The sequence below is a fragment of the Echiichthys vipera genome (assembly GCF_963691815.1).
Source record: "Echiichthys vipera genome assembly, chromosome: 8".
In the NCBI taxonomy this organism is placed as follows: Eukaryota; Metazoa; Chordata; class Actinopteri; order Perciformes; family Trachinidae; genus Echiichthys; species Echiichthys vipera.
Window position 1 is genome coordinate 12104153 of NC_139833.1, and position 25648 is coordinate 12129800.

General features: G+C 43.1%; 1 protein-coding gene across 1 annotated transcript; it reads left to right on the forward strand.

Moving 5' to 3' along the window:
* Positions 1–2572: 2572 nt before the first annotated feature.
* fam131bb (family with sequence similarity 131 member Bb) lies at positions 2573–25394 on the forward strand (the record flags this gene model as incomplete). Its single annotated transcript, XM_083917809.1, has 8 exons — positions 2573–2683; positions 13757–13794; positions 16945–17047; positions 18677–18901; positions 19095–19235; positions 21885–22192; positions 22996–23256; positions 25176–25394. Exons 1-8 carry the CDS (start codon positions 2656–2658, stop codon positions 25392–25394), a joined length of 1323 nt encoding a protein of 440 aa, XP_083773935.1. The 5' UTR covers positions 2573–2655.
* Between the last annotated feature and the right edge of the window lie 254 nt (positions 25395–25648).

Genomic DNA, 25648 nt, shown 5'->3' on the forward strand with positions numbered 1-25648 from the left:
GTGGTTCCAATTAACATGTAACACACACTCACAGCAGTTAGGTCCAGCAGAATAAAGACAAGGAAATATGTAAAGCAGTGATGAAGTAAAGCAATTGGTAAATGGCATTGTTTAACCAGTCTGAGGCTGGTTTTCATTATCCTTGAGGTGCAACCTACAGAACAACCAGGAGCTGATAGACAGATAGTGACAGGTACACGAAAGTCACTGATTACAGGAATGAGGTGTGTATGTGTGTGTGAGTCCCAGAGATAATATTAAACAGGGACTGCTGCATTTGAATTCAGCGCAGCATCCTAGTTAGGAAAACAAGAGACGTGCTGACAGAAACATGAGAGAAGTCGTCTGTGTCATGTGTTGCATGTCGTTGTACATGCTTTGTTACTGTAGCATTGGTGTGAAAAGACGGTGAGCGGCAGTTATCTTTGTAAAAAGGCCCATGTATCATGAGTGAGATTAGTGTCAAGAATTTCTTCCCCTCTGTGGTTGACCTTGTCTCGCATTGACGCTCCATAACGCACAACGTCACGTAATCACAGATCCTACCTTTGATACAGAAGAACGTGCAAAAGAGAATGAGAGCCAAATATGAATCGTGTTGACAACGAACACCAAGTACAGCAGGAAAAATACATCTAGATTAAAAGGATTTCAGCAAAAAGCTTGGATTGGTGTGAAAAGAGACACAGACTGAAGGATTATAGAGACTTCAAGACAGTGATTTACACAGAGTGATGGGCAGATGGAGGGGGAATTGAGAGCCAGAGAGGGAAATAAAGGTCGAAGACAATGTACTTAGTCTGCAATTACATATATCAGAGGGAAGTAGTATGCGTTTTTTTCCAACCAGGTTTAGGTGAACCAACAGCCCCGAGTGAAGCTGACCCCTGCAGCAGCCTAATAGCCTCATCTCCTCTGCCCCAGTGGGAAACCAACAGAGAAAGCTAACGCACAGCTATATATAAACCCACAGTGCAGGGATTGGCTGGATTATGTATGATTGGTCATGGCTGGTGTTTTCTGCTTTATCACATCCATGCCTCTGCATCTCTTTTTTGTATTTAATTCTAAAACAAAGCTATTAGATTGTTGTTTTTTATTCTGTCCATTCTGGAGTGCTAATATTTTCTTCAAACACATAGTCTCCACTCCTCTCCCTCACATGACTCAACTGTTCTTGCTCTCCTTCCCACCCACCCCCCAACCCCCATTTGCACATGTCTTTGTCTCTCTGTCCTTCCATCTGTTACGCTCTCTTCCTCCCCGTCTTCTTAGCCCAGTCTACGTAAAGTCAACAAAACGTGAGTGACCACACATGCACCCTCCACCCTCCGCACACACATGCCTCTTCACTGTCCAGACTGCTCCTGCGTCATTTGCAGGGCATACACTTACAGAAGCAGCACACATGAATTTATAATCAGCAAAGGGAGGAGGGCAGGGGGCTTCCCAGACTGTGGCAGAGGGGGAATAAGAAAGATAGGGACAGGGGTAGGATTTGCAAAGAAGAGAGCAAGTGTTGATGTGAAACTGAAGCAAGACCAGAGATATAAAGTCAAATGAGAGAGGGAGAGAGATGTAGATAAAGAGCCACTCGTCTCATTTGTTACTCCTGGGAAGATAGGAGGAGGCAAGGAGAGCAAACAAAAAAAGGGAATAGAGGAAGATGTGGGGATGTGATTCAGAGGGAACAGAAAGCAAGAAATAGGTGCAGAGATGACTGAGGGGCGGATCAATACAGAGAGACGACACAGAAAGAGGTGGAGACTCAGCAGCGGCTTGACTCTGAAGGAAAACCCTTCGGCTGTTTTTTTCCCAGGATTGTTTAATATTAGTTTATGTGCATGCATTTTTGTTGAGTGATCAGTGAGGGAGGAGGAGGTGATTGAGAGGAAGACGGAGAGAGGAGAGAGGAAACCGCTGCAGTGCATTGTTAGGCTGAGCGCACACAGGAGAGGGAGACAGAGAGAGAATCCCCCATTTTAGCTCAACAATATTACGGCAGTGCAGAGATATCTACAACAATGGCAGCCTGGCACTCTCAGCACTATGCTATTGATCTTGTAGTGGCAACCCAATACACACACACAGTCAATCTAATTGTTGTTTTAACCTCTCATTAGATCAGTGCCTGTGGTTGTTTTGATCTTCCTCATTTACTAATGAGCCAATCATATTGTCATTGTCCCAATAACTCAATTTTTTTTAGGTAAATGTAATAACGGCTGCAAATTGGACTAGATATTACAGATAACATATTGTTATCTTATTACCTACCATTAAAAAAGCAAAACATATCTGTTTAAATAATACTAATTATGCCTCCTCACATCTTTATTTAGTCCCAATCTATTTCCCTCAGGCATACTGACTTACTAACGTGATCTCTTTTAAGACACTGCACCGGAGAGAGAGAGCGGGGGGTGGGGGGGGGGGTGGAGAGAGGGAAAGAGAGGAAGGGAGAGAGAGAGAGAGAGAGAGAGAGAGAGAGTGATCGAGCAAGCGCAGGAGGGAGAGAGAAAAAGAGAGAGCACAGGAGAGCAAGAAAAAGAAGCTAGTGCCGAGAGAAAGAGAGAGTCGCAGGAGGAAGAGGGAGAATGCGCGGTGTCTGGGTAACACTTCCACGCTTATATCCAGGGCCTTTGTGAATACACCATGGGATGCATCGGCTCCAGGACACTGAGTAAGCCTCGCTTCTCTTCCTTCTTTCATTGCGGGCTAGAGGGGGGTTTGGGGGGGGGGCAAGGATGGGGAAGAGGAGGATAGGGGTCTTGCCGGAGCGAGGCGCGCGTGTGTGTGTGTGTGTGTGTGTGTGTGTGTGTGTGTGTGTGTGTGTGTGTGTGTGTGTGTGTGTGTGTGTGTGTGTGTGTGTGTGTGTGTGTGTGTGTGTGTGTGTGTGTGTGTGTGTGTGTGTGTGTGTGTGTGTGTGTGTGTGTGTGTGTGTGTGTGTGTGTGTGTGTGTAGACTATGTATGTATGGACCAGCTTTGAAAATATGTGTGTAAATGTGTGTGAGTTGTTTGCTTCTCTTTCAGTGCAGTGTGTAAGCAAGGTGTAGAGTTATGGTCAGTCACAGTATTCAGGCGAGATGTCAGAGACAATGTGTGTTAAAATGTGCTACTGTGTGTGTGTGTGTGTGTGTATGTGTGTGGTTGCATCCCCCATCTCTCCCTCCTCCCCTCCCTCCCTCCTCCCATCCTTTGATTTATGATGCTGTTTGGCAGTATGTATATGTGTGTGAGTAGGAGGCAGAGAGGGATGGAAACGAGAGAGAGGCGGGAGAGGGGAAACGCTGTGGTAGTGCTTATTTATAGGGCGGTATGGCTTGGAGAAAGAGAAAGAGGAGACAAGGGATAATGCCTTTGTCAGGGGCGTTTGCACAGTTTATTATTATTTGCATGAATAATAGGGATAGAGCGGGATAAAGACACGAGCAGCAAAGGAAGAATTTCAGTGCAGGCGGGGAGGAGGGGTAACGGATGGTGATGGAGAGAGGGGGGGGGGGGGTACGTGCAGGCAAGGGTGAGTGGGATTGATGGGAGTTTTCAGGTGAAGATCCTTCCTGGATAAACCCACACATGACATGCTAAGTAAAAAACTGCTGCAAATTGGAGAAAGACTGGGAGGGGTTTTTGGTATTCGCATGAATATAGAAAATGTTGCAGTGCCCAGTCAGGTCCTGCATGCCTTAGTATGTAACTAGACTCACGCTCAAAGGTAAAAATAAACACAGACTTTCTTTAGTGTTAAATATTAATGAATCACTTAGCACATCAGGCTTTGAAACATACTTGTGGCAATGCATCACATGTTCTTTGTCACTCTGAAAAGGGCATAACCTTTTATCACGCATGTCAAAACCAGGTTACAGACTGGACACCCCCTCCGCCCCCTCTTTTGTTAATTTTTAAAAAAAATGTAAATTTTTGATGGATGACTTTTAAATATATCTAGAATATGCAAATGCAGATGACAGAGTACTATGACACAGTTAGGAGGGCAGGTGTGAACTGAATACAGCAGGAACAACACTGTTACAGCAGCTCCATGTTACAGTGTTTGACACAATGCAGAGCAGGGGAGGAGGTTAGCATCCTCTGTCAACACTCAGGTCAAGACAGGGGACCTTACAAAGCCCAGCGACTCCAGCTACTGGAAATAATGTGATTGAAGAGGACAGAAGGCTTTGGAAAGGTGCCACATTAATCTGATCACGAGCCACCTGAATACTGATGCTCGTTTTCATACAAGTGATCAGGGAAGCTTAAGATTTCAATAAGGCTGCTCCAGTATTAGTTTCTAATCAGGGATAAGTGATGGAGAGGTGTGATACAGGAGAATGTGCACATCCAAAGTGCACTGTAGCCCGTCAGTTACATATAGTAGAGATTGTACTTGGATACAAAGGCTATCCCGAGTTGTGTGCACTGTAACTGAATGTGTGGATAAACTACTCAAGAGAAGGAAGATCAGGCCTTTTCAAGCAGCAAGCAACTCTTGCAAGCATCAAAATCAGCAGCAGTCTAGAGGCGTGGTTGTGTTTATCCTGGGTGAGAATGGCTTTGGTGTGTGCTATCGATCGGCCCTTCTAAACTGCAGTCCAATCTGCCAGGCATCCAGAGATCCACAGGAGGAGCAGCAGCAGGACTGAATCTGTCTCTCCGTACAGGAGTAGCCCTCCGGTAACACTATCTCCCCCAGCTCCAACATATCTGGAAGTATGCTCTGTGGTCATACCTAATATCTGTTTGTACCCGCACACCGCTATCGTATGGCACGAATCATATAATACGTCTATGCCCAGCAGGTTGAGGAAGCACATGCTGCTGAGTTTACTTTGTTGGGGATGTCAAAGGGATCTGAAGAAACTGATGTGGCATTGTTTTAGTGCAGTACTAATAGAAACCTTCATTATCCCCTGTGAGGACAAAGCTTAACCCTAGATATTACTTGGTATTAGAGGTCTGGCGGTTTAAAGATGTAGTAAAAATGCAGGTTCATACTGTATGTGACTGGCTGACTGTGGCTGACATGACCAGGTTTTGGCTTAGTTCACTGACACCTTCAGCAGGTTGAAACGGTTTCTTTGCCAATGAAAGGTTCAGTCTACAAAGAGTCTGTTGAAAATCAATTCCATATCATTTTGGGTTATGTTTTAAACCGATGCTTTTAACATCTGCTTTCGCCAAGCTAATGTTAGCGGTTCAGGTGAAGACGAACATGATATACAGAAGATGAGATGTCTACATCCATCACCCCCTCAGAGAGTAAAAGGCCTTGAGAAGCAGTCGATTGGGAGGTGCACGTTTGTCTTCACCTCATGAGTGAGGAAAAGGCAGCGAGCTCTAGTGCAAAATAACTACAGACTGTATTCTTGTCCGTGACTCAGCTTGTGTGTGCAGTGCACAGCTTATATATGCTTCATGGAGAGGAAATTTCCGCAGTTGCCAAACACAGTGTTAGTAATTCTGTTAGGGAATGATAACATTTCTAAATGTTGTGTTGATGATGCTTTTACCCGTAATTGTGCTAAAAGCTACACACCAGAAGCCTTTTTCTGTGTCCAGTTACCAGGCCACACTATACCTGTGAGTGCTGGAGTCATTAATCGCTGTATAATTTAGGGCATTGTGTGCAGAAATCTACTATGGGTCAGACTGCAGTGGTGAAATTATAGATGTAAATGTGGGACATTATGACAACTTTCACCTGTTTGTGCCGCTTCTAGGCAGACTCTCTCTTCACTTTCTCTGAGTGAGCTTTGGTAGGATGCCACACCGCTGGCACACCACTTACTGATTCAATAAGCACTTACAGTCGATTCTCTCACTGTGTGTGTGTTTGTGTTTATGTTTGTGTATCTGCACTCATTGAAATGAGTATCTGAAGTGTTGCTTTAAATGTTTGATCATATTCATAATCTTGTTTGCTTGTTATTTGCTCAGACCTGACTTAAATCACTATTTTAACTATTTTAGACTATTTAATTAGGGCAACGCGTTATGAAGCAAATATGCCATAGGCAATAACGTTGTTTAATATCTTTTAATATTTAATATAATGAAATAACTTGCAATAAATAACTAGATATTGACTCTAATTGCTTGTTGAATATAAAAAAAACCTGAAACTGAACTATTTTATTGACCAAATCAAACATTGAAGAATGATAGTTAGATTTTAAAGTAACGTTATCTACTGACACTCTCTTTCAACTAACTCAAAAAAATCCCTGTCTTTCACAATGTGTGTATTGCCTAAGTTCATATCACATTGACAATACAAAGACTATTTATAAGTACAGCCCTGTATTTAATATAGTTTAAGCAGCTTGTGTTTTGACAACATATTTGAGAACCTATTTTGTTAAATTGGAAAAAGGGTCTGTAGAAAACCATATTTATTTGGAGAAAATCATTCTTTTCATTTCTATTTCTCAAGATACTACTACGGGGGAAAAAAGGATCATTTTGGTATCATAGCTAATAAAAAAAAATCAAACCGTATCCAGCACAATTATCTCTGCATGCTCATGTGTATGTATGTGTTTATGCACTGACCTGTGAATGACCTTAAGTTTACATCCGCCTCTTATATGATCGCACCCATACTGCTATATTTGTATGCACGTAGGCGTGTGTAGGTGTGAATATAATATAGGCACCACAGTTGCTTCACCACTTTTGTCTCATCACTCTGTTTTTGCCACTGCTACATAGAGGGATTCCCTGTCCTTAAATTAAAAACACCTCCACTAACACTACCTATTTTCACACATTTAGTCGACAACTGATACCTTGTCCTGCTTCTGCCATTTTGCAGTCTGCATGCAAACTGGAAAATCTGGCAGACTGAGAGAAGGCTGATTGATTGGCTTCTGTCCAGCTTGGAAAAGCCTTGTACACATGAACACATTCAAGGTGAATGACTCAGTGATGTAGTGCCTCAGAGACAAGGGAGGACCTGATGGCCCTTACCTGTGTGGGTGTGTGTCAGCATGTGTGTGTGTGTATACACCCAAGGACTGCAGTGGAGTATATAAATAGCATTGGGTCTTTACCCACAGATTTATGTGAGTGCCTAGACTGTGTCATATTCTCTACTATGTGCTATTATGGTTTACCTGGTCACTGGATGCAAGTTTGCAGGCCTCACTCATTATGGGAGGGGAATTGATTAAAGTGTGTGTGTGTGTGTGTGTGTGTGTGTGTGTGTGTGTGTGTGTGTGTGTGTGTGTGTGTGTGTGTGTGTGTGTGTGTGTGTGTGTGTGTGTGTGTGTGTGTGTGTGTGTGTGTGTGTGTGTGTGTGTGTGTGTGTGTGTGTGTGTGTGTGTGTGTGTGTGTGTGTGTGTGTGTGTGTGTGTGTGTGTGTACGGTACGTGTAAATGGCAGCTCAGAAATAAGATACCTGTGTGGGCACATGATGGCAGGCATTTCTGTAAACAATGTGACTCAGCCTCAGAGTGTGTTATGAAATTGAAACATAATGCTGTGAAAGACAGAATTTCATCTCTACAATTTGATCTGTGTGTGTTTCTGTGAGTGTTTGTAAATTTATGTGCATTTATGGATGCACACAGCATTAGTGCGCAAACCAGTGCTGGTTGTCTCAGTGTTATCTGCAGCTACTAACTACTTCAGTGCTGATAAAGAAAAAAGGCCATGTTCTCAAAGACAGAGAGACTCCTTTGAATACCGTGGAGCAAGGAAATAAAGATTTATAAAAGAACGTGCTGTCTGCTGCACAGATAATGGTTGGTTTCCTGCGCCTCTGCAGGTTTTCTTCCCTTCATCTAAACAGAATGGGATAACAGCGTTTCAGGTCTAAATATTCATTATATATTTAGCAGGCCATTAGTATGTTTATGGAAGTGATCAGGTTGATGATGCTGGGCTACAGCTGTCTATGCCAGGGTACTGTAGATTTTTATACAACAGTATAGACACAAATGACCGCTGTATCCTATTTACCCTGTATCAGTGATGGAGATCTGCACAGAATGCCAGCCACGTTCATGCCTGAACAGATAAATGAGGCGTCAGGCCTGCCAATGACAGGGACATGTAGATTGAGAATGCCATTTCACCAAGTTAATGGCATTAACTCATGCTGTGCAGTGTTTGACTGCCGGTTTAAGTGTATGTCAGAGCCTCTGCATGTGTGTAGATCATGTCCTGAGACACACTTAGCTCAAATTTCCTCGACTTAACATCTCCCGAACATCTGGGCTCTGATCCTCAGCTGTGTTCTGCTGAATTCTAGAGCTCAGTAACCCGGCATCTGCACACATCGCTGCAAGAGGGCAACTATCCAAGCCGGTGCCCCATCGTGGCAACCAGCTTTTCTGCAGCTGTCATGGTAAACAAGCACCAAGCCCCCCTGGCTGCGCTGCGTTATTGCTGCAGGGCACTGGGAGTACAAAAAGACAGATGACGCTCAAATGCTTCCCACTTCAGCGGGAGCCGTCAAGCCACTATAGTCAGAGCTGGAGTTGACAGTGCAGCCGCTGCAGATCTTTGGTTGTTCGTTACGCATGGCCGCGTCGCTCTCTCTCTCTCTCTCTCTCTCTCTCTCTCTCTCGTTTTCCTCCTCCATCTCTTCTTCCTCCCTCCCTCACTCCTTCTCGCTCCTTCTCCTCGGCTGAGCTAAGCCTCGCTCCCCTATGACCGCAGGGGGGTATCCAGCGCCGCACCGCTGTGTGTGCGGGGGAGGAGGGAAGAGCGCCAGGGGAAGAAAAGATGGCTCAGAGCTCTGGTCATGTGCTCTGTTGTTGTTGCTGTTTCCTCAAGGAGGGATCCTGCCTGCTTTCTCAGGAGCAGAATTACTCATTCGTTTACTGTGCTGCGGAGAGCTCAAGAGCATCACCTACCCGGGTGCAGAAAGACAGAGCGTGCCATGGCTTCAAAAACCACAGAGATCCTGCATAATGACTACTGACCCATCATCTGTAGAGATATTCTGAGAACTATATATGCACAACTCTGACTAATCACAGCATGATATAGACATCCAAACCCTCATGGCTCACTTCACAAATAGCACAGGCTTTGATGTAATCTCACATGAGAGATCTCACTAGATTATTTACATACAGCTACAAAAGGTACACACACTGCACTTAATGTTTGTGGACCATTGCTGTGTAAAGTGGTAATTTGTACTGCTGCAGTCCAGAAAACTTGTGTGGGGGGTAGGAGGGGAGTTACTGCTAATCTACTAATTGGCCAAACAAGGCTGAGGGATACAAAGGGGAGAGACTGAGAAAGCTGAAGAGATGGAGACAAACAGAGGATGAGAGGGAGTGGCATTGTGTGTGTCCCTGTGTATTATACCGCATGTTGCTGTAGGCCCAATGTGGGTGTGCGTATATGTTCATGTACAGTTAGTATTTGCAGGGTAGATTGTTTTAACCCAGATGGGGAAGAAATCTGGGACACTCTCCCGCCCATGAGACATCTCTCTGTCTGATAGCCCATCAGCCCATAAGTAACCACCTCACACCGCACTCCACAGTGCCAAAAATTAAACACGTCTGACTAATCCCTCTGAGGTCACACGCAGTTCATTTTTAATAGTAAAAGTAAGGCTTGACTATAAACATGTCCACTTTCTCTGACAATTTATTTCTGCAGTTTAGTGGGGTGACCATGAGCTAATCCAGAGTAGTTTCACTGCTTTCATTTTCAGGAACACTTAGTTCACACTCACACAGTCTCTCACAGTTTAACAGCAAAAAAAAGTGGATTTGCAGCAGAGCAGGGAGTCCTGACAACAGCTGCTGTTAGTGCCATAGACGCAGTTATAAAATGTAAAAACAACAATTGGCAGAGCAGCTGACATTTGTTGGGACTGGGGCTGGGATTTGTTTTTTCATTTCTTACAAGTATAGTTGCGGAAAGTAAGGTACATTATGTTTCTAAAACAGCCTAAGTTGGATTTAGCAGGAAGAAATATTTTCAATATGAATACTGTTACGTAATACTGTAAGGTCCTAAGTGAGTACAGCCATGTTTGGTTCACTATTTTATATCAGTTGAATGCTGAAAAAAGTAATCTCTTTAAACAGATATCTGCATATAAATCTGTAGGTAACGGGAAAAGATTTGGGTATCTTTTTAGGAATGGTTTTAGTCTGTTTGTAGTCAGTAGTATTGACCAATCATGTTTGAGCCGGCTATGGTTGAACGCAGGTAAACAATCCTTGTGGAGAGCAGAAGAGCCTGGGTTCCAAGATTGCTGAAAATACGATAATAGAGCATTTTTAAGAGACTTTAATGGGGCATAATGCAATACAGAAAAATAAATGTTTGCCTTTTCTGTAAGGGTCGTCTTCTCACTTAACTGGAAAGAAGATCGGATGATATTAGTGATTTTGGACATTCAAGTTTTAATTAACTTATGTCCAACAAATATTCAATATAGCATACTCCGGCTGTTAGGATTGCATTAAGGTGAATTTAGTCCCTACTGTAGATACAATCTATTCTCATTGTTCCCTTGAGCGTCTGTATGAAAAGCAGGAGGCTTTTTACTGTAAAACCACCCACAATCTTTTCCTAACCCTAACCACGTAGTTTTGTTTGAATTCACCAACTAACCACATGTTCCCCAGTTAAAAACATAGTCTATTGTCACAGATTGACGTGCAGGGTTACTGAGTGCGTTCACAAGGGACGCCAGGGGGTCCTGACAAAGCGTCGGTATGGGATGAGAACGGGTTGGTAAAAAAAACTTTTTTACCAGACCCATCCATTTACAAGATGTGTGTAAATGTGCACTGCAGTCTCTAAGCAGCAATACCAGTAATGTTTTAAAGGCTGTGCAGTATCAGGAAATTGACTTTGACACAGAAAATTGGTGGAGTGTCCCTTTAAGGTAAATTTACCGTGGTAATATACAACCAAACAGCAAGTTATATATACAGGGACTTCATGTACTTTCAATGCATGTCCAGAGGTATTTAGGGAAACACAAGGAACACTAACTGGAGGAGGAATACACAAAGTGGGTTGAGGGAAACTGGGTCGAACTAAATAGGGAAAAACACTCGATCACTCCTGGAAGTAACTCTTCAAATCTGTAGACTGGCAAAGTCCTGGCCCTTCCACTCTACTCCCATGGGACCTCTGAGATCGTAAAAAAATTAATGGGTCTCAATGCAGATAATTGAATTATTTGCTGGTCCCAGTGCCCTGAATTAGGAAAATGTTGTTTGTGGATTTAAATAATATTTTTTTTAATATCAAGAGTTTGACTGTTTATTGTGCAATTATTCAGTTTAAGGCAGTAGAGAAAACCCAATGAGAAACACAAAGACTACATGTCATGGGGCGGCTGGTGACTGCGTGGTTAGAGAGGTCGCCCCATGTAAAGAGGCTGAAGGTCCTCGAGGCAGCGGCCGCGGGTTCAACTCTGACCTGTGGCCCTTTGCAGCATGTCTCTCCCTCTCTCTCTCACCCTGTTTCCTGTCTGTTCTATGTAATAAAGGCTTGAAAAACTGCCCCAAAAAAAAATCTACCTGTCATGTCGCGAATGTTATGTCATGTCACGCCAGAGTTCCAAGCGCGGGTGGTGACATGTATCATTCGCGTCAAGAGCAGCGAAGAGTTGTAATTCACAGAGTGGCCGTACACAAAAAACCTAACATTATCAAACTTCTTCATGAAAATTATCTTTAAAAACCACAAACAACATATGTGAAATTCATGGCAAAATTCAAACAGGACCAGAGAATAATTTTTATGTGCCATAGGAATACATGGCATATATCAGAAATTCATATTGAGGTCCAGTGTATCGGAAAAACAAAGCCGGGACTTCACCACTCTGTTAAAGACTGATGATATATGATGTACAATCTTAACAACAGAGAACTCTAGAAATTCAAAGATCCCAGGTTTGAGTACTGTGTTATCTGTACAAATGAAGCGAGGTGGCCCTGATAAGTAGTTGGCACACCCTTCCCTGTGCAAGTAAAGAGGGTCAGTTTTCTGGAATGAAGTGTGTCCCTCGTCTCCTGCCCTCTTCAGTGATCTGATGCGACTGGATTGAGTTCAGAGGGAAGGGTAATATCTGAGAGCCCTACAGAGACGGAGTGGAGCTGATGTTTCTGAATCACTGGGTCAGTGGGTCACAGACATCACTGGACATCCAGAGAGCCGACAACTCTCTGTTTCCTCAGAGCCGCCGAGGAATCGCTCATGATCGCCAAATGCAGCAATCAGACTCAGCAACACACGTGCAAACGCGCGCGCGCACACACACACACACACACACACACACACACACACACACACACATACACACACACACACACACACACACACACACACACACACACACACACACACACACACAGACATACAGACTGCTGATACAGGAGTGAGCCCCTCTGAGAGTTGCACACAGACCCTCTGATACAGAGAGCAGGCACCTAGAGACTGAAGCTGTGTTTAAACTCCATTACCAGTACAGTCTCTCTAATTAAACCAATGTTTTAATTAGGATTTGGACAGCCAGGAAAGTGGAGGGATAATAACGTTCATTTATCCAACAGAGAGCGTCTATTTCAGATGACTCCCATCTGCAGTGTGCTGGGTGGATGGCTTTGTGTATGATCTGCCACTGACTCTTCACAGCTGATGCACAGGTGTCATTTACATATAGAGGAAGTTCATTAATGAGAAAAAGACCTCGGAGAGTAGACGCCACTGAAAAAAAAAAGTGTAGGCCCATATGAAGAGTGTAGACGCAGGTGGAGGAATAAAACTCGCAGGTGGTTGATGGAAACTCAGTTGAATTTCCTGGTCAAGCAGTGGTGGGTAGTTGTATAGTATGTCCCAGATGTAAATTAGAAGTGGTTCATTTTATGCATATGGTTTGAATTGTATTTATTAGTTTAATTTTCGGAAAAAATGTTGCAGAAACCTTGATCACACGTATACTTACAGAATATTACAGATACTCTAAAGCTCACAATCTTTATTACCAAAATGTTTCTAAAAATATCGATAACGTCGGGCAATTTGCTCTTTTATTCCCCCCTCTGTACCAATGTGTCTTTATTCTGTGAGCCTTGTGAAAAAAATTGGGCTAACCTTCTAGATTTGCTGAAAATAAATTATATAATTTTGGTATTTTTATTTTATTTTTATTACTTTTGCCAAGGAGGTTTTGTTTTATGCTTGGTTTTTCTGTTTGTTTGTTTGTTTTGGTTTGTTTGTCTGTAGCAGGATTATGGGAAAGCTACTGGCCTGATTTCCATGAAAGTTGTTGGAAAGAAGCAACTTTTAAGTTTTGGTGCGGATCCAAATTACGGGGCGGATACACATATCATAATTCATTAAGGCATTTGTGCTGCATTCAACTTGGAAAATTTAAGCTGCGCTAACACTATGATATAGGGTGCCTTGGTGGAGTTTTTACTGTTGTTGATGTATTTATCTTTTATCCTTTTATTGTGACTGTATGAATGAATTATTGCAATATTTTCTTTGTGTGCTGTTGTTTAAGTTAGCAGTGTTAAAAAGTTGGTGTTTTGTCAAAATAAAGGAGAAGGTGAATGTTGATGAATTTGAGATTGAGGGAAACAGAAAGTGAAGGAGAAGATTCATCTGTAGAGGAATGAAGGCAGAACATGAGAGCAAAGATCCTCCATTTTGAACTTTTGAATGCTAGGTCAGTGAGTGAGAAGTGAGTTAAATTAATTTCCCTTATATTCTTTCCCTCTTTTCTCTCTTCCTTTACCCTGCTCTCAGCGGGAGATGGCGTGCCAGTCCAGAAGGATGGGGAGCAGGTAAGTCTTCAGTCCCCAGGCTCACCCCTCTCGTTGACCTCTTGACAGTGGACTGATGCCACTCCACCCGAGGAGTCAACATGGCTGCTGATTTAAAAACCCGTTTCACAGGCAGCTACATGATGAGCTGTGACAGCTCACCCCACTAGCTCTCTGTAACTCAAGGTTCCAGTGCTTGTGCTCGTAGATCAGTAAAGTAGCGCACACGTCATGTCAGTGTCAGTCGCTTAACTTCCACTGCACCTCCCCGCCCTTGAGACGGGGTGTTGTAGCTGGAAGAACAATCGCTGGTTCAGTTGGCTCATTGATGTTGCTATGGCGTCTGTTGCTTGATGTCCATCATAAAAAAAAGTCGCAGCTTAGTTCTGGTTTAAGACAAAAACAGCATCTCTCTTTCTCCAACTTCTTGCACACCATAACTCTATCCTTTTTACCTCTCCACTCCTCTGCTGCTGCTTTACTGATCCTGTTCTCTAACGCCGATCCCTCGGAGACAGGAAACAGGACAGGGAACCATTTTGGACCTTTCTCCAAATGCACTGTGGACTAATTCCATCATTTATTCATGCATCCTGCCCCAAAATGCCCTTTGGTTCTACGGAGAGGAAAAAGCAACCACATACACACACACATACACACAAAGTGTTGTCAGGGCTACTGGAAGCAACATAGGAAAAGCTGCTTCGAGGGGCCCAGCTCTACCACTCAAGTGCGTTAAATCTCTCATCAGACCCACTCCTTTTGAGAGAGGGAGGAAGAGAGAGAGCGAGAGAGTCAAAGAGCGAAGAAGTGGGAGCAAAGAATAGAATTACAAGAAAAAGAAGGAGAGAAGAAAAGAACAGGAGGAGGCTGATATCGATTCACATGAGCTATCTGTGTGGCTGATGGAGATAGTGAACACCACCCTGGAAGTCGCTCCCTCATTATATCACCCAGCATTAAATGACCTCTTCTTTACATTTAGCAGTCTGTTGACCAGCTGTGACAAGTTACGAGGCACATTCAAAAAAGTGTTGTACTTAAAGTGACAACAGATAATTTTTCTGTTTTAACTTATCTTTATTATTATGATGTTGAAATGTTAATTGTACAACGTGATGGCTGTAGAAAAATGACACCACTAGCGTTTAGATTGGTTCCCTCTAAGCCTCGCTTTCACTATGCAATTCTGTCTGCCACCGGGTACGATCTCCCGGGAAAATGAAGGCAGAGAAAAGCTTTTGAGTTTTGCCTGCACTTATGAAGGTAATAAAATAATAACAGGGGCGCTGTAGTCTGAATGAAGACTGAAAACTCTATTTTCCCTTCCACACTGTCAACAGCAACACACAACAGTTGAGAAGTTGTTTACTGCCACTTTAAGTACAATTTTGAAAAGACAGAATTGAAGCCCAAAACCAATGTTTAAGCTCAAATAGTTGGGCTTTTTGGAAAATAGCGGTTTGCTTTCTTGTAGAGAACTTCATGAGATTTATGATACCACTGCACAGTAAACATGAAGCTGCAGCGAGCAGGAAGTTAGCTTAGCTTAGCATAAAGACTGGAAACAGTAGCAAACAGCTAGCCGGGCTCTGTGCTACGCTCATAAAATCTGCCTTCTATCACATCTAAAGCTGCTGTATATCTTGTTTGGTACAAAACCTGAAAAAAATGTTGTGGTTTTACCGGGTTTATATGTCAGACTTTCTAGTCTGAGTCTCTACTTGCTCCAAAAACCAGGAAGAAGACTTTTGTACGGATTAAACAACAAGCTTCAGAGGTGACGGAAGTCAGAACTAAATTTACTAATTTATTCATCTTTTGCTCAGCCTCGACTGTCTGTGCAGATCGACAGGGAGGTCAAAAAAAAAATGTTAGCACAGCCACTTAACCACCAGTGTCCCCAGTCCAGTTAGTGTCTGATAGAGAGGAAATGCTGTGTGCAGAGGCTGCTGCTGCTTATCTGCTCTGTCCCCAGCATCTGCCCTCTCTCTCTCTCTCTCTCTCTCTCTCTCTCTCTCTCTCTCTCTCTCTCTCTCTCTCTCTCTCTCTCTCTCTCTCTCTCTCTCTCTCTCTCTGTCTGTCTGTCTCTCTCTTTCTCTCTGTCTCTCGCTCTCTCTGTCTTTCTCTCTCTCTCATTCTATCTCTCTCTCACACACACACACACACACACACACACACACACACACACACACACACGCATATATATATATAAACACACCAGCCCCTTCCTCCTGATAGTCCCAGTCCCCTGTCTATCTGCAGCATCAGATAATGTTCGACACAGCACGGACATCTCTCTCACTCGCACTCGATTTCCCGCTGGCTTTCAGTGTTTTTGGCAGCAAACGTAACCAGGGAGGAGACCCATTCATCCATAGCGTATTCACTCTGCTATACATAACTAAGCAAATATACTGATCCCTGTTTAATCCCCTTCCCTTCTCCTTGTCATTCCGGTCCTTGACTCTTTGCCTTCCTCGTCCCTGGAAAATCCTGTGTATCTGTCTCTCTTCTTCCTCTCTACCTTCCTCTGCATGTCCAATGTGCATCCCCCCACCCTCTTTCTGTCCCTCCTCTCTTCGTCTTCTCCCATTTCCCCTTCCCATGCACGTTAATGTTCCCCTCCGTCCTGTCACTTTCTTACTCTTTCCTGCGCCTTCTTTCCCCCCCATCCCTCCCTCCTCCTATTTCTCTTCCTCAGCATGGACGTTCAGAATTTTCATGGGAAGGAATCAATGTAAGTGTTGTGACACCATTCCTTCGTCTACTACTTTTCTTCCTCTATCTATTTGTTTCTTTCACCTGTTTTGATTTAACTCACCCTTCAAACATGAGCTCCCCCTCCCCTCCCTCACGACACCTCCCTTCACCTTGGCCTCACAGTCGATCTTTTGTCGGTTTATGGTAGTGGTGCACGTTAGTGAGCACAATCAGAATGACTTATTGGTGTAGTATCAAAAACTACACAGTTATGTTGGAATCAGGATTTGGGTAACACAGATTTTTATCTCTTGTATTAACCCGAAATCTCCATCACTTCTCTCCACTCGTCCCTCTCTAACACACACTGTCTCGTTGTCTTTGTGTGCCCTGTCACACTTCCCATACTATCCTTTACTCCACGCTTTTTCTCCCCCTCCTCCATTCCTCTCTCTTCTCCCCCTCTAGCTGTCTATGGAAGACACCACGTCAATCCTGCCCCGGCTCAAGAGGAACTCAAACGCCTACGGCATCGGGGCTCTGGCTAAGTCTTCTCTGTCAGGTGTGTCAGGTGTGTGTCTGTGCTGTAACTGGTAAACTGACCCCATGTTGGCTCGGCCCCTCAGCGGGCGCTGTAGTCAGCATGGTACCCGAAATGGGTTCCCCTGTATCACTTCCCCTCCACACTGTGATAACACTCGTCAATGGCTCCTCCTGAGTCATTGATGGAATGAATTCCGGCTGGAAAACACAACACACACACACAAAAAGGCCATCATCATACAGCTTGTTGCTCTAAGAAAAGGTGAGTGGTGAGTGGGAAGTGTAGTTTTTTATGTTAAGTGGTTGTGAAACTGTGTTGTATTAGGATGGATGTTTTGAACCGTGTAAAGTGCTGTCAAACAGAGTGCAGTGTAGTGCTGGTTTAATCCAGCTGTTCCGTGCAGTGCAGTTTATTTGAGTGCAGTGATATGTATTACAGTACAGTGAAGTGAAGTGCAGCTGCTGCACTGTGTGGTTTGGTACAGATTTGTCCCGTAATTTATTCCTATAATTTATTCATAAATTTCATCTCCATGCGTCACCATCAGAGAGAATCAACAGGGATTAACAGTGTGTGTCATCATGTGTTGGTCACAAGAAATCTGGAGCACAGCCATTATGCAGATATCAGCTGGTGCCATCGTAGTAGCAGGACTTTTTTAAGATGTCTGACAGCGAGGAGAAAGAGAGCAGTTTTCTGCTTTTCTGCTTACCCAGCACAGCTTAGCAGAGGTGTGAAAGCTATCATGTCAACAAGCCAACCTCTCATTACTCATGCCACACAGCCCAATTAACCTATTTCATCCCATGATGCACCTTTGTCAGACAAGAAACATCCACATCCCTCCTCTTCTCTATTAAACACACTCATTTCATCTAAGCAACCCTTTTGCAATTTAACTATTCTTGTTATCCATGTTCATGAAGACCCTCATTAAACTACAGGCATTTCAATAGTAGGATTGGACTCACAATGTGTTTCTATTACTAGTTTATCTTTGTTGAAGCTGCCAATAGTCAAACATATCAGCTCAAATCAAATGTATTTATAAAGCACATTTATAAACAACAGCAGTTGACCAAATTGCTGTACAATCAAGTCTACATAAAAGCACAGTAAAAACGCAATCAATAAAACCAGTTTTACAGACAAAAGACAAAAAAAGGCAACTTTCATAGTGAACTAAAAGCCAAGGAATAAAAGTATTACCAGACGTATTTGGTTATTTGCATTCTTATACTTCCAGTCAGCCTCTGTGGTAATTAGCAATCATAAAGGAAAGCTATAATTAAATAAACAGCATTGTATTTAAGGAGAACAACACTGACTGTTCAGTAATATCCTCCCACACCAGTTCAGTCCTTACCCCACGGGCGTCCATACATTCATAAGCCATCACAGCATCCATGACCAACAATTACACACTTGATGATAACATGTCTATCTTATGTCTGTCTCTCCCCCTTTTTTCTGTTTGTCCATCCACCACAAACCTGCTGCGTCACTTCTTTCTCTATCTCCCCTCAAATGCTGAATCCCTCAATCCTTCTCATCTGCCCTGCATCAACCATTCATCTCTTGCTTCTGTTTTCTTTTACTTTACACTCAACCTCCCACCGCTCCCTTCTCCGCCCCCGTGTTCTTCTCCACCACCAGGTGTGAGCCGCACTATGAAGGAGAGAGTGACCAAGCCCACAGCCTTGGCCCAGGGTCGTGTCGCTCACATGCTTGAATGGCAAAACTGGAGCATGACGACAGTGGGTGCAGGGTGCACCCCCATGCCCCGCATCACTACCCAGGAGCGGGAAAAGGAGCGACGGCTGGAGAACGACGCCTACAGTGACCTCAGCGAGGGAGAGAAGGAGGCTCGTTTCACTGCAGGTTGGAGACACACACGCACACACACACACGCACACACGCACACACACACACACACACACACACACACACACAGATGAGGGCAGAGCCTGTTAACTATCATCAGCAGAGTTATGCTCTCCTCTTTTTGAGATTTATGCCAGTTATTGAGATAATTAAACATGATCCTGGTTTGTCCTTTGAATCATGACTTCAGGTCTCCTGCAGCAGTTTGCGATCTCAGAGGCGACACTCATGGCCTGGTCTTCGATGGATGGAGACAGCCCACGGTCAGGCTCAAACCAGGGCAGCGTGGCTCATCTGAGCGAGGTCAACCAGGAGAGCATTACCAGTCGAGGTAAAGAACTGCAAAGAACTACAAATATGACTAAACCTCAAAGTGGACTCTGTTGCAGGACAAGATCTACGTGAAGGCACATATTGTGTTTGTCAGCTAAATGGTACTTTAACAAGAATTAATGACATACATTCAACAAATGAATTTGTCATATAGCAGTAATGAAGGAAGTAGTTACCTAAAATTATTTATCTAAATCTATTATTGTCAATTGATTATCTAAAAATAATCCCTCTCAATCATCTCTTATGATCCACTAGAAGTGTGTTGTGGTTTTTCTGTATCTGCCCCGTGCCTGTATTAATTTATTTTGTGGTGCTCGGGACGTTTTTGGGCGTCAACCTCTTTAAAAATGTATAGGTGCCAAGATCTTAAGGACGTATCCAAGCGGAAGCTACAAAAATGACAGACACAATGCCAAAAAAACAAAAACAAATTTAGAGAGGTGAAAAATGGCAAGCAGACAAAGCTTGCTCCAAAACGAAAGTGATTCTGGAGCTTTTATCCCACAGGCGAGCACTGAAGGAGAGTAGACGGGACGGGAACTTCTGGTGTTGCTGAGCTGTGGAGGAGGGGGCCGACTGTGAATGTTGTGTTTACAAACTGCAACCTACAAATCCTACTCATTCTGCCTTTGAGTCATTGTGAAAATACTCCATTAAATAACTTCAAAGTAAAGCAGTAGCACTATCAGCAAAATGTACTTAAATCAAAAGTACTCTTCATGTTATAGCTGGTCAAAGTAATGGAAATCTTTTGCGCTTTTTGCTCTGTTGGGTCGTTGAATATAGGAATATTTTACCACCTGATGTTTTGTACCTTGACCTTCAAAGTTAGTAATAACTATAGCTGTCAAATAAATGTAGTGCAGTAAAAAGTACAATACCTGAAATGTAATGAAGAAGAAGTACACTCAAGTAAAGTACGTCACAAGTGTACTTCAGTATAGTGCTTGGGTAAATTTACTCTCCCCCAGTGGTGCACAGTATATTTTGTTTATATGTAATTAGATAATGTTTAATACGCAGCAATAAAACAGCTGTGTTTTTTGTAGGTGCAGATAGGAAAGTGTCTTGTTACTAATGAGGGCATACTGTTCCACCTCCTCTTTCCAGGCTGGAGGGTAAACTCATTATTAATTTCACATTTTCCAACATGGACACTCCATCTGTATAAATAATGATTTGGGACATTTGTTTAATGCCACAGCACTTCTTCACCGTGCAAACTCCTCATGAAGTTAAAGGTGCAGGCGATTATAATGTTTTTGTTATAAGATAAACCTCCTTAAGGATATGACGCTTCATTAATGCATTCACATCAGATTATTTAGTCAAACAAACTCTTAGCACAGGGTGAAAATGTGTGGCTGTGTTTACTCTTGGGCCCAATTTATAGCCTTCCTCTTGAGAGAAAGATAAACACAAAAATCAAGGCTGCGTCTTGCATTATACAGTTTGACACAAGTGATGAATCAACAGTGAAAGGTGTGCCAGTGTTCAAACTCCATTCAGTACATCCAGGAGAGTTTCTGTCATGACACTTATTCAGCCAATGTGGAGCTGTTTTTTCTGCAGTGAGTGAGTTTTTTGATTTTGCTCCCAGTCAAACCTCCTTATTCTGACCAGCAGGCCGGATCAATTCAATTTTATTTATAGTGCCAAATCATAACAGAAGTTATCTCAAGACACTTTACATAAAGAGTAGGTCTAGACCAAACTCTGTGACTTATTTATGATTTACAGAGACCCAACAATTCCCCATCAGCAACAGCAAGTTGCACTATCTTTAATAGAAGTAGTAGTAATTGGCGCGCTAGAGCAGTGGCCCCATGTAAGGAGGCTGGAGGCCCTCGAGGCAGCAGCCACAGGTCCGACCCCGATCTGAGGCCCTTTGCTGCATGTCTCCCCCTATCTCTCTCACCCCATTTCCTGTCTAGCCTATATAATAAAGGCTTGAAAAACTGCCCAAAAAATAATCTTTAAAAAAAAAGTAGTTATAATTATTAGAGTTATTATATACAGCAAGCTTGTGCACCCAGAGGCAAGGAAAATCTTCCCTTTAACAGGCAGGAACGTCGAACAGACCCAGCTCTGTGGAGGACGGACATCTGTCTTGACCGGTTGGGGAGGAAGAAAAGGAGAGAGAGAGAGAGAAGAGACAGATTGACAGACAAAGACAGACAGACAGACAGACAGTCAGTCAGTCCCAGATATGACTTATATGTTATGGCAGTTAACATAGTAGAATAGTAGAAACAACTACAGCTAAGGTGATAGATAGAATATGGCAATTATAATAATTATGGTTGTAAATATGATCAATGATGAGTAGAATTAATTCCGAAAATGCAAACTGATTTTAACTGCTGTGCTTCAAACTCTTCTCAGTTGTAGGATAACAGCTGAAACCAGATCACCCAGTGTGGTCATTAGAGGCAGAATATTTAGAAATGCTCATGTTTTACCAGACCCACTACGAACTGTTTGGTGTTTAGTTCTTACAAAGTTAAAACCAAACAATCAGCTGCATGACATGAGGATTTCCCTGGTTTAATATTTCTTGATGTTGTAATTATTATATTAACTACATGATTCAATCTATCTGCTCCTAAAATGTGCCCAAATCTCTTATTGTACCATCTTCCAGATCAGATTTTGCACCACTCCTCAGCAGAGATGTGGCCTCACACATACGTCTCCCAGGGCCACTACTGCCTCTCTTCCTCCGATGGCTGGGAGCCGATCACCAACGATCCCTCTGTCGTGGCGTCTCCCCCCACTGGCTCCTACATCATGGGGACCGACGGGTACGACGGGCAGGCTCGCTTCCTGTCGCCCCAGCAGCAGCAGCAGCAGTTCACTCTCCAGCAGCAGAATCAGCTACAACAGCTGCAGCAGATCCAACAGATCCAACACTATCAGCAACAGCAGCTCCTGCAGTATCAGCAGCAACAGGTGGCGTCTCACTTCTGTTGGTGTTCCTAAGAATCAGGAGGTTGTGGCGTTTTAGAAGACGGGTTTTAGAGTGTGTCAAAATACTGACTTTAAAGTGTGATTCTGGCGCAAAAAATCATCCCAGGGTCTTTTTCGACAGTTACATACATCAAATAAGCCACAAGACAGTTTTATCGTGTATGAACTATTAACAGAGAAATCCCAGAGAGTGATTAGCTCTGGGCAGCATGGTGAGGGCATTCAAACGGCTTTTTTAAACACTAATACTGCTCCAAATAACAGCAAACCTCTGTAGTAGCATGATAACTTGGTGCACTAATGCACTATTGCATTCATAATTAATTCAGATTAATTGATAGTGTTAGATCACATGCACAGCAGGTCAGCTGAGAATCTTAAAATGTAAAAATTTGCCTCCAAGCAAACATTAAATATTACATATTGACAGCATATACAGTATGGGGAATGAAGTGAATTAATATTAACTCGGTATCAATTGAGCACTGCTTTCTAGGAATTGATTTATAGAGGAAATAATCAACTAAATTATTAACTTAAATCAGAAACGCTTTCTTTCCTTCAGTTCTTGCTTTAAATTGCAAGTTGGAGCCAAAATTAAATGAAAAACCTGAAGAAAAGCATTATCGATCACCGTCATAGTCAGAAACTGTAAACTGTTTACTATATTGCTTCCTAAAGTAATTTCTTGGCTGCCGACACGGGGTTTTATGTATTTTGTCAAACTGCTTGATGCAGTTTGACACCTTTGGTAAGATGCCTCTAACTCTTCCTCCTGTTTCCAGTCGCTGGAGCACAGGCTGCACAGTGCCAACCAGTCTTTGCAAGCGACGCCCAACAGCACCATCCACAGTCTGGTCCACTCTGTTCACCCACCGCTGGTTGATCTGTGGAACACGGGGCACATGGAGGCATATCCGACAGACGCTGGAGGCTACATGGGTGTGGCAGCGGTGGTGGAGCCGAGCCTCTGCGTTCCCTCTGGAGAGGAGATGGGAACAGAGCACTCGCCGCTTCTTGAGCAGCAGGAGGAGGAGGAAGTCAAGGTGAGGTGAACGTAAGGTTAGATATAATTACATATATAATTACATCCTCAGTGTTTAATATTTGATCTATGAATGCGCTGTAAAAGACCATACTGGTGCTTTTATTGCATTAACTATAAAATATATATCCCTTCATTCATTATTTCATTATTTCCAATCATCTTGGTTTCAGTTCATGCCTGAGTGGTAAGAAGTGCTGAAATGATTAGTTGATTCATTGACTAGTCAGCAGTTACCTCTGGCTCAGATAAATTGTGGTGGGCATATTTCACACATTTAATAAGATAAACAATTCATTTCTTAATCAAAGAAAATACTAGATAAATCCATAATAATAAAAGATAAAAGCAGTGTAGTGATGTAATTGTCGCATAAAAACAGGGACTGGTGCGAAAACTCAGTTTAATTGGTGCGGTCTTGAAGGGAACTCCGACATTTGAAACTTATGAGTTTTCTTGGGACCAGCAATCTTTTCAAAGGGACACTTCACCAATTTCCATCTATTCAGCCCTTTGTGGCTCTGGAGGGAGCTTTACGTAATGTTAACAGAAAGCCAGAAAGAAGTGGGCATTTATGATTATTGAGTTGCAATATGGGCATTGCAGGATCCAGAGTCTTTGGAGCTTGACCTAGCCTGGGAGGACGATGAAACTGCAAGGTCATGTTTTATTTGTTCTGGCAGATACGTCTGCTCCCCTCCCGTTTAGACAGATTTACAGCCGGACCAACCACAACCTTTTATCTCATATGTGGTTTTGATACGATGGATGGTAAATGGACTTGTACTTATATAGCACTTTTCTATTCTTCCATCAACTCAAGGTGCTTTTACACTACTTGCCACATTCACCCTTCCACACACACTTTCATACTCTGATGGCACAGGCTGCCATGTGAGGCTGCTCATCAGTATTTAACTTGACGCACATTCACACACAGATAACACACTTAAAGGAACAGTTTGGGGTTCAGTGTCTTGCCCAAGGACACTTAGATATGAGGACTGGGGATCAGTGGAAAAGCCACTCTACCTCAATTTGTGGAGCCTTCGCGCTTTACGTAAAAAACATGATGATGTAGTTTTTAGCCCTCGCACAGGGAACACTACAGGGGGCATGAACCTAGGTTATTTAAGAAGAGCGCCATTGAGGCATTTTAAACCAAGATGGCTGCAGCTGATGCAGAAGTTTCTTTTTTAGTACAATTTTTCAAATTCTGATTTGAAGGAAAAAAAAGGCAACACTTGTTCTGACATACTGATGATACACTGTCACAGCTCATCTGCCCACTGTGTTGTGGGTTCACATTTGTCCGTCCCAAAGCGCAACAATACGTCACGTTTTGTTGCTGTGATTGGTTGTTGTTTATGTCTGATGCGTCCAGAGGCATTCTGGTCCACGGCCGTTCCATAAAAGGCTGAGAGTCAGGCTAAGCTTGACCCGTACTGGAGACTAAAAGTCACAACATCGTCATTGATCGATTGTGATCGTTCTTTTTTTTATCTGTTTCTCGTGAGTCCCACAGCTTTATCAAAATGGATAAAGCTTTTGAACAGCTAACTCAGTCACCCTGGATGGTGATGCTTCCTGCAAGAAACAGTTTGTGACCGGTTTAACAAACCAATAATGACCACACAAATTTAATTTACATTGCGGTCAACTGCATGTTAACTGTGATGGATTACCATTTCAAGCAACTCCGGGAAGTCTTTCCCAGCTGATCTTCACACTCTGCTGGTTGCCTGAAAGATGGGAATTGAGCCTTAAAACCTTTGGAAGTTCGTTTGCTGTGATGTAAATAATATAAGACTTGTAGTTATAAAACCTGCAGAATCACCAGTATGTACTCTTACTTCTATTCCGATGGTCGATTAGTAATGTTGACTGAATCTTATGTCTGTCTCCGTCTCTCCTTATCAGGAGGAAGAAGTGACACTGTGCATGGAGTCAGACTTGGCCTCGTTGACTCCGCCCACGCAACAAGGGGATGCCTCCGGTGGCAGTAGTCCAGGGCAACCGCCGGCAGAGCCAATCACAGAGCGGAAGTCCTCCGATGTCACCTCCAGCCTCCTTCAGACGCGGGAGGAAAAGGAAGAGGAGGAGGGGCAGGGACTAGTCGCTTCCATGGCAACCAACTGAGCACCTGGCCTGTCAAGAGACTCCTTATTAAAAACTGACCAGGAGAAGGCAAGGAATAAGCGTAATAATACAATATATATCTATTAATCTGTTCCTTTTCAGGTATCAAAAACACAACTTTTTGGTTGCAAGATGAATTCTTAAAAAATGGTGAGAAACAGATTTGAAGTTGGACTCACAATGAGACAAGAGCTGATGCAACAAAGGACACCTATTTCTTTGTAAGCCTTACATCCCAAAGGTAACTGAGAAGA